This window comes from Manacus vitellinus, unplaced genomic scaffold, assembly GCF_001715985.3.
Source record: "Manacus vitellinus isolate BGI_N305 unplaced genomic scaffold, ASM171598v3 scaffold_26_pilon, whole genome shotgun sequence".
Classification (NCBI taxonomy): Eukaryota; Metazoa; Chordata; class Aves; order Passeriformes; family Pipridae; genus Manacus; species Manacus vitellinus.
Genome location: NW_021939960.1, coordinates 17492 through 32793, shown reverse-complemented (window position 1 = coordinate 32793; position 15302 = coordinate 17492). Strand labels below are relative to the sequence as shown.

Here is a 15302-nt window from a genome sequence, read left to right as displayed (position 1 = left end):
TTTGGACAATGCTCTGAGGGACAGGGTGGGATTGTTGGGGTGTCTGTGCAGGGCCAGGAGCTGCACTGGATGATCCTTGTGGGTGTCTTCCAGCTCAGGATATTCTGTGACTCTGTGATTAATGACTCCAAAGGCTGGAGAGTGACAGCTCTGACTGTGCAATTCCACACAGTGTAATTAGAGGCCCAGCTTGGATATGAAAACACAACAACTGAAGGCTTTGTGTACACCTGGGAAAACGCTACAAACGAACAGATTCGACAAACTTGGCATTTTCAGATGTAAAACTTTGATTCTGCACCAATTTAAATAAATTGGTTGGATGAGCAGACACCCTCATATGTCCAATATTCCTCAATAAACCTCTCTACCAATGCCAGACTACACTTTTCCAACTGGAAAAGGGACAGATGAAGAATTAGCTAGGAATAGTTCTCCACAGCATAAATATGTCAACTTGCTCATTGGTCTAGTTTATTGGGAATTTCAAAGGAAAGCACACTGCTGTTCTGCTGGTTTCCAGTAATGAGGTTTTGGGGATGTTTCCAAGGTTATTTTCATTAAATGTTTCAGTTTTCTAGAGTGGAAAACAGGTTTCCATTAACAACAATAATGATTTCTTTCCAAAACTCTGCTTCTCAAAGGGAAAGATTTATACTGTTCCAGGTCAGAACTGTTTTTACACACATCTAATCATAACTGAGGAAAAATTTCACCAAAAGAACTAAGAAAAAAGAAATAAAAAAAGATGAAGAATAAGCCAAAAATGTGACTCCATGAATGCTAGAAGTACACAACAGGTAAAGAAATTTCAGCTAAAAATGTGATTTTTAGTAGAACATCTGTGATGAGAGCACAATTACTGACTGTAATATCATTTTTTCATAATGACAACTACATTTCCCACCAATTTAAGCCTTTTCCCCTGTACTGATTTTAATTTTTGTGATTAGGTAAACCAATTCCTCTATTTAAACTAAATTTGAAAATGCTATTTTTAAAATTTATTAAAATGTCTGAAGTCAATTATAAGGTTTGACAAAATCTATTAACTATTTGACTGCAAAGGCCCTTCCTCTCTGCCTCAGATGTTACAAACAGGGGGTGATCAGCCCCTCAGTCACATCTGCCCAAGCTGAGAATAAAACCTGTTAACTGGTTTAAGTGTTCTGAAAGTTTCTGTTGGCCCAACATACAGCCAGAGAATCCTCTTGACTTGTTTGGCATACGAAGCATTTAAGAATTCAACTATTTTAAAAACTTCTGGAATGGTAATGCTGGGAGTCCCCATATCAGAGCACTTCCAAGGGCAGGAGAAACAATTTTGTCCTTTGCTGGGAAACACAAACTCCCCGTGTTGATGGATGTTCAGGTTGGTGTCTGTTCCATTTCTAACTCTGAAAATGGATTCTCAAGGGTGTTACTGCACCCACATGAAGAGCAGGACCCAGACTCTCAAGTCCAACAAGTAGGTTGAAAATAAGACACCCAGAGGGGGAATGTTTTGGTCTCTTAGTAACTAAAATAATCTGCTGTTAACACAGCCAAGGGAAACTGGGAGCAAGAAACACAGTGGGTACAAACTCGGTTTGCCTGTTTTCACTATGCAGGTAAGTCATCCCAGACCTTAAAGCAGGTTTTCCTCTTACCATATTGTCACTGACTCCAGGCTAAGAACCTTTCTGCAGGGTGAGAGGAAAGCTGATTGCACAACAAGAAGAGAAGAGCTATTCGACTTGTTCTGTCTCCTCTGCTTTATGACTGAGTGTTTACAGGTACATGGGCATTTGTTTGAAACCAGAATTTTGCTGTCCTGGCCATTCTTTCCATTTTCTGTATCATGACTCTGCACTTTGTCACCTTGAACTCTCACCTAGAAACTACTTAAGGCAGTTCTCAAAGGGTCTCAATGGAAAGATGTTGCCCCGCACCCCAGTCTTCCCCTACCTATTCATTTTACTTGCAAAAAACAATCAAATCAAACCAAACCAAAGAGGAAAAAACACTCCAAAAGAGGTCATTACTTTACCTGGAGCCAGAGCTTGTCGTGCTGGGACCATTTCCCCCCAGCAATGCACTGGAACGTCGCGTTCTGTCCCACGTTCACCTCCACGTTCTGGAGCCGCAGGAAATGAGGGGCTTTTCCTGACAAAAGAGGCAAAGTATTGCAAGGGTAGAGCAAGGCAGTGACTGCCTGTGTTACACCACCCCAGAGGGAAACACTCAGCAAGGCATCAGGGCTGTCCTTGACAAGGTGTTTTTGCAAAATCAATCTGTCCTTCAGTGTTTAACTACTCCCTGCAGAGAGAGGTGGGTGATGGATCTGAGGGAGGATGGCCTGAGGGATCTTAAGAGAGCCCTGGCACATCTAAAAAACACAGATTTGGATCAAATCACAAGTTCATGGTCATTGGCACGATTTCTTATTGCTTGCTATAAAGAGTGATTGAGTCATTTCTTTTCTTCAGAAAGCTGTGTTTCTAAAAAGGTCAAAGAAAAATCAAATGCTTCTGTGCTTGTCAAGCGTGACTGACCCAAACCGCATTTTCACAGGGGTCTTTCATCCTTTTTATTTTATTGACTATCAAATACGTCCTAGACCTTTAGAATAATGCATCATTAATATCAAATCAGATATGAAATGAAATATTCATATAACTGACAGCACTGTGTCACTGGTTTAGCTGAAGATCACTGATATATCAGTGTTTTGCCGTTACTAAATTCAGCATTAGTTCAAAATTAAACCAGTGATATTAAAATGCAGACATGCAATTTGTTCACAAAGGACCTAGATCAGAGGATTATCTTTTTGACTAAATACCAGACTCAGTTACATCTCTAATTGAAATGACAAAATCATAAACAAGATTACAGCAGTGAGTCTGACACCTTTAAGCGACCGTAGTTCTTACCAGGCTTCAGAAGGTTTGTGCACCACTGGAAAACTTTTAGTAGGACACACTGAATAGCCTTGCAAGCCTATAAAGGTCAGAGGCTTTCAATTTCATCTTTACATTTTTTAGTATGATCAGACATTGATGAAATCCATAATTTCAGAGGATATTCCAACCTGTCTCCTTCTGTTGGAATCCAAGAGCTTGAAAAGAATGTGGCCATCTGTGGCTGTGTATGAGGCTTGACATACAAATATTTGTGTACTGCAGACACATGAACAGAGAACACACATCTATACATCATGTCAAATATTTTTATCTACCTCTGTGTCCCCTTCACCACACATTCAGTTTGCTGACAGCTCCTGAAGGACAGTGACTCTCTACCATCCTGCTTTCTCAGTATCAGGAATATGCATCAAGGTTTACTGGGAAACTACCTCTGGGTGACAGTCAGAGTGTTCTACAGGGTATTCTCAGGCTAATTTTAGGAATTTCTGCCTGCAGTCTGCAGTGGGCAGCTCTAAGGCAGCTCCAAATACAAGGGTGCAGTCACACCAATCCCAAAATCCTGGTCCTGAGGTCTGCCCAGCTTCTGGAGCATGTCCTGTGATGGCAGGGGCTCATGCACAGAGCCAACGAGCTTTTAGTATAGTGACAATGGATACTGCAGTGCATCCCTTCACAGGACAAATGGGGGGGGAAGGCAACAGAAGCAATATATTTATTTTTGCCCATTACTGTGCCATTAGGGGCATTTCCCTGTTTTTGCTGATACCTTGGTTTGGGGGCTGTACTGTCACCTGGGAAGGCAAAGCAGAGATGAAGAAATAAGAGCAATGACTTCAGTAACCTCCAGGGTCACTTGGAGCTTCGTGGTCCCCGTGTTTGGATTTATAACAACTGTAAAACAAGCCTGAGGGGCAAAGCCTGTACAAGGAAATGGGTGACATTTACCCTGGTGACTGTCACTGCTGAACAACTAAAGCAACCCTGGGAATACAACAGGAGAAGCATTTACAGGGACTGCAGAGAACTTGCAGCTTGTAATGACCTCTGTGTGCTGCAGGTTGCAAATCAAATAAAAAAACCAAACCAAACAACCCTGTTTGAATAATTTTGGTGTTGACTCTGCAAAAAAAGCCCTTATTTTTGAAGAAGGACCTGAATATACTTGGAGAAATGGATTATTCACAATCAGTTTACTTAATGAAGTGTAACAGAGCATCCTGCCCAACTTTTTAAAATCCCCTCATTTTCTTGTTGAGGCTTTGCCCCATGGTTTGTTCAGTGGCCTCTTTCCCAGCAAAGGGACCAGCCATCACCCAGCAGGCTGTGAAGGCACACAGACCATTTGGGGATTTGCCTGGATGCTGCCAGTTATCAGCAACATCTGGTTAATACAGACTGTAAGTATTTCTTAATGAAGTAAATGCACCCAAAAGCCTGAGCAACGAGCACATGGTAAATACAAATATAATTTACTTAAACAGCAATTAACCAGCCTGCAGTTATCAGAAATGTCCTGTTAAACTTGAGCAGAACCATGTTTGTCACATTGAATGGCAGCTGTTCTTTGACATTCTGATTGCAGGAAAACCAGTTGATTTCACTCCATCAACACATTTTTTTTTTGTGAGCAGCTGTCACTGGTTTACTGAAACCATGAGCCAGTGAGAGGGGCTGTAAATAAAACATCTTTACAATAAACTGTATATTATATACATAATATAGGCAAAGTCCTCAAGCCACACTGTAGGTGCATAAAGAAACCAAACAAGTTCAGATTCAAAGACAGGGGCTCAAGACTTCTTTGAATGTAACAAATAACTAAATAAATTTAAACTTATTGTTGCAGCTGCAGTAGAAGAAACACAGCACCAACATTTATGAACAACTTAATGAACCTGCATTAGTTTCTACTCCTGTGCAAGTCCACTCTCTGAATAATATCTTTACAGAGTGTGCTGAGTGGGTTTAACATTTGTTGAGAGAGACTGACCTTTGGGACAGGAAACACTGCCAAGGAAACACTGCAACAATCTGGTGGTTCTTTTCTTAAGTCAACCACACAGGTCATTATGAGAACCTTTTTTTCAGATTGTTTTCTACAGCAATGTGATTCAAAAATAATAAAACCACCAGTTTTATGTGTTCATAACAAGGCAGGAAGAGAGAATTCCTCAGAAGTCCTGGCTCTAGCTGGAGACTGAGAGACTTTTGCACAGCTGGCATAGTTGGGTAATTATGCAAGTCTGAGTGTCTTTAGGGCTCTTGGAGGGGACAGAAGACATTTTAGTGCTGACCCAGTGGAGTAAATCACTCTTTCAGACTGCAAAGCCTGGCATATAACACATCAATAGAGTCAGAAAAACAAGGAGTGCTCACTGCATGGATGGGCGAGAACTCTGACTTCATCCACTGCGATGTACCCGGGGTGTCCTTTCAGAGACACCGACTCAAAGATCACCTGAAACACAAGAGAAAGGAAAAAAGTTCTTAAAAAGAACACCCACATTAGTCATTTCACCATATTCTGCTCTTATTCCTGTGTCTGAGTCATTCAAGGCATTTAATCACTAATAACAAAGGGATAATACCAGGGCAGTTCAGTCTGTACATACAATGCAAATCTGTTTGGTGTGGAAACAAAAATTTACAGCAACACTTACTAGGATTAGAGATAACTGATTTGGAAAAGCAAAAGGTACCCTGTCTGTATACACACACCTATATTCACTTTAAGCACTGGTCCAAGAACATTAGTGAATAATCACTTGACATCGTGCTCTTGGAAAATTGGAGAAAGCTGTACATGAATAGAATTCTCTTACTGAAGCAGTAACTGTGCCTGGATTCTCTGGGGGAAAATCCTGATTGGACATGCAGGCCCTTGCAGGATTAGAAAGCAAATTATGAGCAAAGGATGACACTGGATTCCAGTTATTGGACTGAAATAAGATTCTCCCAGATATAAGAAGTTGTTTCTGCCTTTCCCTGGATTGAATACCATGATCTGAGAAGGAATATTCTTTAAAACCACATGTAGCATTTCACTACATTAATGGTACACTAACTAGCATTTTTTTTACTATTTACATATCTGGATAATGAAGACATTCCACTAATTTGGGTCTGAAAAGACAGATTTTCAATCACAGATGAACAAAAATATCATTCCACCCTATGGGTTTGTGATTTTTACCTGGAAAGCTGCCCTGAAGTATCCTAAAAATACACAGGAGTGCAGGGAAAAAAAACAACAAAACAACCAAGCTAAAAAACTGATAATGAGATCATTAAAACTAATTTAATTGCTGAGCTCCTCCAGGGAGGCAGTGGAGGGGAAGGTGCTGATCTCACTCTGGTGACCAGTGACAGGACACAGGGAAGTGGAACAAAGCTGAGTCAGGGCAAGGTCAGGCTGGACATCAGGAAAAGAGCTCTGGGAGGGAGGTCTGTCCCTGGAACAGGCTCCCCAGGGAAGTGGTCACAGCACCAAGCCTGTCAGAGCTCATGGAGCATCTGAAGGACACTCTCAGGTTGGGTTTTTGGTAGCCCTGCAAGGAGCAGGGAGAGTTGGGCTCCATGATCCTTATGGATCCCATCCAATTTGGATCATGCTATGACTCTGCAAGGAATGGGAAGCTTAGAAATGTTAAACTGCAACAGAAAAAAGAAAATTGCAGGCTGATTATCACTCAAATTAGTGATTCTCTTCCCCAAGGAATGAAGTGCTATCCTCTACTATGTTAAAAACCTGAATGGGTGGAGATGTAATGGATTCTGTCCCTGCATTTGAAAGGGATACCCCAGGTTCATTCCATCCTACTGAAGCAATGTTCACACTGTACTGAACTGCTCATTTTTGCATGAGTATGAGGTTTTCAAGGGCAGAGTTAATTAACACATTCAGCTGGCACAGCTACTGCCATTACAGCAGTGTTCTAGTGCAGCTCCTTGTTCCAGAGGAGAAAGGATTTCAGTAATTTCTAACTTCCAAAATTCACTACCAGAACACAAAGTTATCTATTTAAAACCAGTTTTCAACACTTATTTTCATTTTAAATAAAAGATGGCATTTCCAGTCTGTCACTGTTCAGCTGCTGCTTCATCTCCTTAATCAGAAGATTTAATACAGTAAGAGGTTCAACTGCTGAAATGCTGCTCACTGCAAGCCCTGGCTCTGAATTTAGACCACTATGTCCTTCCTAAGTGCAGAATTGCTGTTACTAATTTCCAGAGCATAATTCCTACTCATGTTTTCATGACTAAGATCTGCTCCCCTGATTCAAAACACAGCCAGATGTGAGATCTCCTGAAATACATTCATGTTAAAAAAAAAAAAAAAAACCAACCAAAAAACCAGAACATGATAAAAACAGGTAGAACACAAAAATGAACTGGCAAAGCTACAAAGCAAGAAAAGTTCAAGTGTTAACAATCTGTAGAAACAAAGTTCTGCTCCAGAGGAGACTGGACAACAAGGAGACTGGTTGTCCAAGGAGTGCTGGGAAGCAGCAAGTCCCTGGAAGATATAATCTATCAACAAGTGTTTTGTGTTACCAAGGTCCTTGATAGGCTTTTTAGGGACCATATAAAATAACAGTGTGAAACAGGAGCCCTTAGTATGGAAATCATAATTACTTTAGAAATTAAATGTCATTCCTGATAAAAATTACACTCACTGGGAAGGTCACACAAGGCACTGCTGCAAATCCCTTCAGGCTTGAATTAAAGGGCAACATTAGAGCTACAAAATCTTATTCTAGTTTTGCATTTGTGAGAAGCCAAAAGCCACAATAAACTGATTTTCAACTTCCTGCAAGAACTTGGGAAGAAAACTACTCCAAGGCATTGGCATCAGCTATTAGTGTGTGGCAAGAGTAGGCACTGATACACAGAGAACTGGTTAATTCCAAATATGTACAGGGTCTTTAATACAGCACAATGTAATTTAATCCAGTAACAACAGTCAGCCTCTAAAAAAATCCATGCACACTGGTGCAAAATCCACTGAGGAGAGGATTGTTCTGAACTCGACCAATATTGTGTGACTATTTTATTCTCTGTTCTGTGTCACACTCAGATATTGTTATTTCCCAGTTCAAACTTCCACACTCTTGTTTTTTTCTAAATTTTGCAGCATCTCTATCAAAGTGAGAAGCCTGGAAGCATCCAGGTATTCCTAAAAACAGGGAACTGAGACCCAGCATGAGGAAAAGGCAGGAATAAAAGCTTAGGGGGCCCATTTCTGCAAATTTCACACTGAGCATTGCTCATGTCCTCTTAAATTCAGTTGGAAATGCAGCAGAATGGTTGAGAAAGACATTCAACAACGCCTTGAACTTAAGGAACTTCTCAGAAATTAATAAAGATGACAAAATACCAAGCTTCACTCTTAAAAAAAACATCCTTAAATGCTCCTGAGAACTGCAAATACAAACCCATTTCATGTTTCCTCACCAATAAACAGCCCCACATTTCAGGGCTGTGATTTACCCACAATGTCTGTGTTAGCAGCTCATCTGGTGTGGTACAAACAGTTTTCTCCAGGCCTGGATCAATAACACTCCTTGCTATACATCACAAAAACACCTTCCTGCCAGGCTCTAGTGCTGCCCTTGGTGCATTCTGGGACTGAGTTCATCCTCGTGGTGAGCAGTAATTCAAGATTACAAGTATTACCTTTCCCCAGGAACTATTAACGGCTTTTTCTCGTTCCACTAAAACCATTTGCAGGCTGGGAATCCAAGTGCAAGTAACCCTAGGGCAGGCATGATAAATCTCCACCAGCCCTACACTTCTGCCTCAGTAGAGTGTTTTTTGCAGCCAGATGACTCCTGTGATCCTTGCAAAGAACTGCCAGACCTAAAACGTGACCTCTGGCAAATGGCTTGGATAAGTTTTCCACCAGTCACATCTCCAAGGCTCCAAGTACTCATCAAAGCCCCAGAGCCAGAGAGCTCCAGGTTTTTTTTTTCCTCACAATTCAGGATGGTGAGGTTTCTGTGCATTAAGAGTATAACCCACATTTTGCCTGATGCACACTTCAACATTTAGGATAAATGCTGGTTTTTCCCACGTTACCCAGTGCTTTCAAAACACAGAACATGCTCTCAGGCCTCTTGCAGACAAAGAGTTCTCCAGGACTGCAATTTTCATCTGAGGCTGACAGATAAATGGCAAATGTGAGGGTGGGGAGGCCCTGGCACAGGTTGCCCAGAGAAGCTGTGGTTGCCCCATCCCTGGAAGTGTCCAAGGCCAGGTTGGAGAGGGCTTGGAACAACCTGGAATAGTGGAAGGTGTCCCTGCCCATGGCAGGGGGTGGAATGGGATGAGCTTTGAGGTCCCTTCCAACACAAACCATCCTGGGATTTTATTAAATAGCACTCCACTGGCACATCCCAGACCCTGAGAGTGAAATGAAACACTCCTCAGGCAGCAACACAGCCAAGTTTTTGTTGTCCTGCCACCTCTGGACTCCTTTAGCAAGAAGTGCTACTCCAGGCTGCCAAATACTGATAATTTTTCCTCTTCGTCTTTGCAGCTTAAAGGTCTCTTTTTTCTTTATTTTTATATTTTTTTAAACCTTGATTAAACGTAGAAGCTCCCAGGACTGCAGACCATCAACAAGACAGTTTATAAAATCAGGGACTGAAGACAGATCAGTCTCCTAGACCCCCAGAATAGTGGGACAGATCTCACATTGTAAAAGCCACGCTTAAGGAATAATAATAGAAGTATAAATAGAAGGAAACATCGCTCTGACTCACCAAAAAGTAAAAAAGAAGCCCCTTGCATTTTCCAGGAAGGAGCTACTCCTGGGCAGTTACTGCTGCCTTCCAAACTGCTCATTTTTGTGCTGCAGTGGAAAATTCTTGTTTGATTTAAAGGATTTTTTTTTAACCCAGGAAAAGCAAACTTGACCTGCAAAAGGACTTGTAAAAGACCTAAGTGAGGCTCAGGAAGCCCACTATTGACATATCTGAGAGCAGGATGCCTCTTAGTGCCAGATCAGACTGGCTTTTCCAGGTTTTTCAAGCACTGATTGAAAGATCATTCCTGTCATCTCTGTGGAGCAGCTCCAAGGAAGCAAATCCTGGTGTAGGAGCAGGTTCCTGTTAATTCAGATGGAGCAGAAGCACTTCAGGGTGAGCCTTCAGAAAGGGGACAACTTGTGCCCTGCCCTTAAAACACCACTCTGCACACATCTGCATCTCTTCATCCCCTCCTCCCATGGATTCTGCCCATATCCACAACTCTTTCAGAACATTAAAGCCCTTCTGCTTCAGCTCAGATTTTACAGACCTCCTACCCAGTTATTAGAAGCAAAAAAAAAAAAAAGAGGCTTTTCTACCTGCTGCTTTCTACCCACAGACTATTTGCTGCCTTTCTACCCACAGACTATTTGCTGCCTTTTCATAGTTTGTTCTGTCTTAATTCCTACCTCACTCATGTCTTTTATTAGTATCATATGTACATCAAATTCCCTGCAAGGTTTAGGATGCAATTACCTGCCAGGCTTTTTTTTCTTTTGTGTGTCTTGAATATAAAACAACACAAAAATACTCCTTTAACACTTAACAAGAAATATGTGAGTCCACTGTGTCCAAATTTATCTAACTAAAACTAAAACAATGGCTGCAAAGTTGCCACATGAAGTTAGAAGTGGGCAACTAACAAGTAGATGTAAAATTAATATAACCAGAAAACCAATTTATTCATTGCATTCCTCTACTTCATGTTTGGTTCAAAAATAAAATTTTAACAGAATAAATAAAACTAGGTTACAAGAAATGCTAAAAAGAAGAGGAACTGAGGATCTGGTGAAGAACATACTTATGTTGATACCCTGGCACAAGATTTTATTAGTAGTTTATTATGCTACCCCCTCGTATGGACACAGGAAAAGTCCAGATGTAAAGCTGAGTGAAGAAATATCACTTCTAATGGAACCAACCAAGGGCCAAAAATAGTTCAGGCAAATTTATGCAAAGTACAGTTACACATCTAGAAACTCAGTTGTATTTACAACTACACAGGGCCATGGAAAGTGCCAATACAAGTTGGTTTATGTGCCCATTCTATCATGAACAAGGGGCTTTTTTTAACTTGTTAATAATCTGACTCTCATCCATCACTCTGTGACCTGAAAACAACTAAAGAGAAAGGGTGAAGTGGGAAGAAACATGTCAAGACATAACCACCACACATGAATTTATCAGGATGGGAAGAAGTCGAGAGCCGATTTACAAAACACCTCTTGCTAACAACAAAGCCAAGGAAAGGGAGAGAAGAACATGACAGACACATACCTGATAAAAATGTGGCCAGAAGGTGCTGATGGCCAGCTCTGCCTTCACCCAGCCCTCCGTCACGACTCCCGAGACATTCCAGATGGGATTGCCCTGGGGGCCCCCGTTCACCTTCACGTAGACGTTGAGGGAGCCGGGGCTGGACCGGTCCCTGCTCGACAGGTAATAGTGGAAGTCGATGCAGTGGGTGTCGTTCTCCTTCAGGGTGGGCAGCAGCAGGTGGGCTTTCTGCCCTGATGCTCGCCCAGAGCTGTTCACCATCATGAAGGAGCCTAAGGGGGAGAGCCAAAAGAGGAGAGAAAGTGGGTTTGCTTGGCTTTTTCAGCGTAAACAGCTCCGGTTTTACACTCAGCGATTCCCTCAGAAGGCACAAACCACAACATTCATCTGAGGAACTCAAACCAGCTATTTGATGCACGTTGTTAGGTAGCAGAATGAAAGGATATTAAAATTACAGGGTAGGTACACCAGTGGATTCAGGGCCAACTAGAACCACTTTAGTTGGGTAACTTAAAAATCAAAATCAAAGTAGCGTTTAGCTTGTGTTATTTTAGCACCTTGTGATAAAAGGCACTCCAAATAAAAGCCCATTCCCACTTCAAGCAGCAACAAGGTTCTCCTACTGCATACAGCCCCTGAAAGGTGCATTTAATACAAGGTAACAAGTGACAGGATGAGAGGAAATGGCCTCAAGTTGTACCAGAGGAGATTTAGATTGGATATTAGATAAAATTTCTTCATGGAAAGGGTTGTAAAGCACTGGAATGGACTGTCCAAGTAAGTGGTGGAGTCCCACTTCTGGAAGTGTTCAAAAACTGTGTAGATATGACACTCAAGCACATGGTTTAGTGGTGAGCATGGAGGTGTTACTGGGACTTGATCTTTAAAAGTCTTTTCCAGATTTAACAATTCTGTAATTTAATACGAAAACCACGACAACAGACAAAATTCTCAGCTGATGTTTGCCCACGTGCCCCTGCCCGCTTCATGCCAATCTACGCCTGTGAACCCTGGCTCTTGAAAGTTCTGAAGGCTGTGTTGAGAAAAGCCCAATTTTGAGAGCCCAGACGAACGAGGCTTGTTGGCAGAAGAGCAAAATCTTGACTTGTAATAATGCAACAGGCCAATTATTCTTGTAGGAGGGAAGGCAGGCTGAATTTAGGGAGGGGAATATATAGTAAGGCAATTTATGAGTTTGTTCACCTGGAATCTTGCATCATATTAACCACGGCACTCGATGTTGAACTCACACTCTGATTCATCAGGCAGTTATTTTATAGCACCTCGTGCCTCGACTCATCTCCTCACAGATGCATCAAGGTGACAAATGTTGGCAATAAGGCAGAACATTATCAGAGTTATTTGATTCAATTCTGTTTAAAGGATCTCCTTTATGTGGGCACAGACACTCACACTCAGGAAAAGATGGAGAAAACACTGAGACACTGGAGCAGGGGGGGAATTCTGTGTGTCAGCAGCCAGGAATGAGAGTTTTTCATCAAGCACAGCCCTCTTGACACTCTCAGCTCTGATGCTGCTGCCAAGGCAATGCTACAAATGTACAGTGCTCAGAAGACTGAGCTTGAAAAGTCCTGTCTCACTTCTGACCTTCTGACTTCCCCTATTCCCCATCCTAGCAGGGGGACCACACAACCATTTGGATCAATTCTGTGCAGTGAACAGTCACATGTTTGAAATTTATAACAGGATGAGCAACTTTCTCTCACAAAAAAATGTATTTCCCCCCTGTGTTTATAGGATATATATGCATTTTGTAAAGGACTGACAAGCACGGACGCAGAAGGAAGTCAATCTTTAAAAAAAAAAGAAAAAGAAAAAGAAAAAATCCTACACTCTAAAGACCTTGGAAAATTCAAGTACAATAAGCACAGCTGGGGAAGAGGTTCTACAAGAAACAGGAAAATTTATAGGCAAGATGCTCTCTGGCAATCCTGTCCTTCATTTTGATATGCTGAAAACCAAAATGGCCCCAAATCAAGAAGTTCCAGGTTCACATTTTCTGAGAAATGTAAGAGCTGAATCCAAACTTTTCAATTAGAGTTCCTCTCTAATAATCAGGATCCTGACAAATGTCCAAGGCTGGTGTAATTCTGCTACCAGTTAACCACAAAATCCTCTTCTTCAGCACATACCACATCCAGACTATTCTTAAAAATCTACCCAAATAAACTAAACTTTTGAGACACTGAAATTTGAGTTCTGTTTCTATGACAGCCTAATTGACTGGATCCTGTGGCACAGCATTCCACTTCTGGACATCTTTCTCAACTCTTTTTAATTTGGATCATATGTAGATTATCCTACCCTAAAGAGCTACTCAGAACCTGCCCTGTGTCTAACATAATATAGTCCTGAGCAGCAAAGGGGGAGGGAAGTGTTTCAATGAGAGGAAAAGTTAGGGAGTGTTTCACTTTTACAGGTTCATATATAAAAATAACGAGCTTTCCTCCGGGAGAAAAAAACCATCAGGTTTTATAAAAAGTTCCAAGCAATAATTACAATTTTATTTTTTGCCACCCACAAAAAAATGAATCACAATCTCTTAGCAGTGACAACAGCCTTTTGTGCAGCTGCTGACAATTCTGGGGAGAGTGTGGAGCCCGAATCCAGCACTGACAACACCAGCAAGTAAAGTACCCATGCACCAAAAAGCACTTGGTAAAATAATTAGTTACTAAAAAATAGCCTTACAAACAATTGTCACGGGCAAATTATTCACAGTTTCCTATTTATAGCATATGATTTTTTTAATGCAACGCTTCTAGAGACACAGGAGGAAACAGTGTAAGAAACATAACTGTCTCAAGAAAAGTCCTGATAAGAGGCATGATTTTATATGACAGTGGAAAAGATGAAAAGTTTCCACTTATAGTATCATGTCTGTCACAGGAAAGTACTCACTTTGGGTTTAAATGAGTTTGTCATCTACTGACTGTACCACAGGCCTTGTCACTGCAGGGACTTGGTGTGGCAGCTCCCACCACAAACCCTTCCCGTGGTTAGTCCAGGCATGGCCCACACCAGAGGATCTCCCAGAGCCACCTCCAGCCTGGCCATGCTGGGGAAGAAACCTCAGAGTTCCATCAGGACAGTCATTGTTGTTGGGTGCAAGGATATGAAGATCTAGAAAATTCAGCTGTGAATAAATTATACCCTGTAAATCGGCCTCCAAATACGCACATTTTCATTTTTCTTGTCCCAGAGTGAACCTGAGCAGGTATCCTGTCCTCTGGGGCCTTCACAAAGTTGCTCTACATGCTCCAAGATCTACTATCCTATTAAAGACATCCATGTCCAGTGGAGCTTGTCTGGGCAGGATCCACCACTTAGGGGCAGGTGAGAGATCATAAAAATAGTTCCCAACAGGAAAAAAATAAACCAAAACCAAACTAAACTGGCCTTTTAAAGACAAATGAGGTTTTCCTTATAATTTCCTGATTCCCTAATAAAAACTGACATATTGTGATTCAGAGTCTGACAGCTTTCTTTAGGCTGAGCACAGAATTGAAGCTGATGGGACTTATTCCCAATTTATAGGCCTGTATGTGCAAATAAAGGAGCTACAATCTGGCCTGGCACCAACAAATCACTTTTCACATTCTCCACTTATACAAAGAACTGGGGAATGAATTAATATGTCACAAAGGGAAATTATTGATCAACAGATGACTGAAAGCCTCCTAAATGTCTCCAGGCAAGAAGCTGAATAAAACAAAAGGTATCTTGGAGAAACTCTTATTTAAGAGCTTTGCATATCCAGTTGGGAAAAATAGTAACGGAAGAAACAAAAATATCATTTAGCCTCACTGTTTTGTTTACTTCCATCCAGAAAAGTTCAAATGTCAAAGTCAACACTGAACTGAAAAAAAAATTAGTTTGGGGGGGGGAAAAGCTTCTCTACGCTGTGTAAGAGTTATTTTCTATGTTTATTGGATACAGAAGCATAAGCTCATTAAAACAAATTGAATATCGGGTCAATTAAACTTGGTGCTCCCGGATCAACAAGTTAGATTAATTAATATCTTGCTGGTTTTACCCTGAATAACTAAAAATGAACGTGCTATGC

The 15302-nt window shown here is 41.3% G+C and overlaps 1 protein-coding gene across 6 annotated transcripts in view; it reads right to left on the bottom strand.

The window, feature by feature from the left end:
* Positions 1-11494, bottom strand: part of PTPRT (protein tyrosine phosphatase receptor type T) — a 272419-nt gene extending 260925 nt beyond the window's left edge. For 5 of the 6 annotated variants that reach the window (XM_018073971.2, XM_018073972.2, XM_018073973.2 and 2 more), the window contains exons 1-3: positions 11216-11482; positions 5286-5367; positions 2030-2145 (exon numbers count right to left, since the gene is read on the bottom strand). In XM_018073971.2, coding sequence (XP_017929460.1) covers positions 2030-2145; positions 5286-5367; positions 11216-11479 — 462 coding nt within the window. In that variant the 5' untranslated portion in view covers positions 11480-11482. Of the gene's footprint in view, positions 1-2029; positions 2146-5285; positions 5368-11215 lie in introns of all 6 variants that reach the window. The other variant, XM_018073978.3, reaches the window with a different exon arrangement.
* Between the last annotated feature and the right edge of the window lie 3808 nt (positions 11495-15302).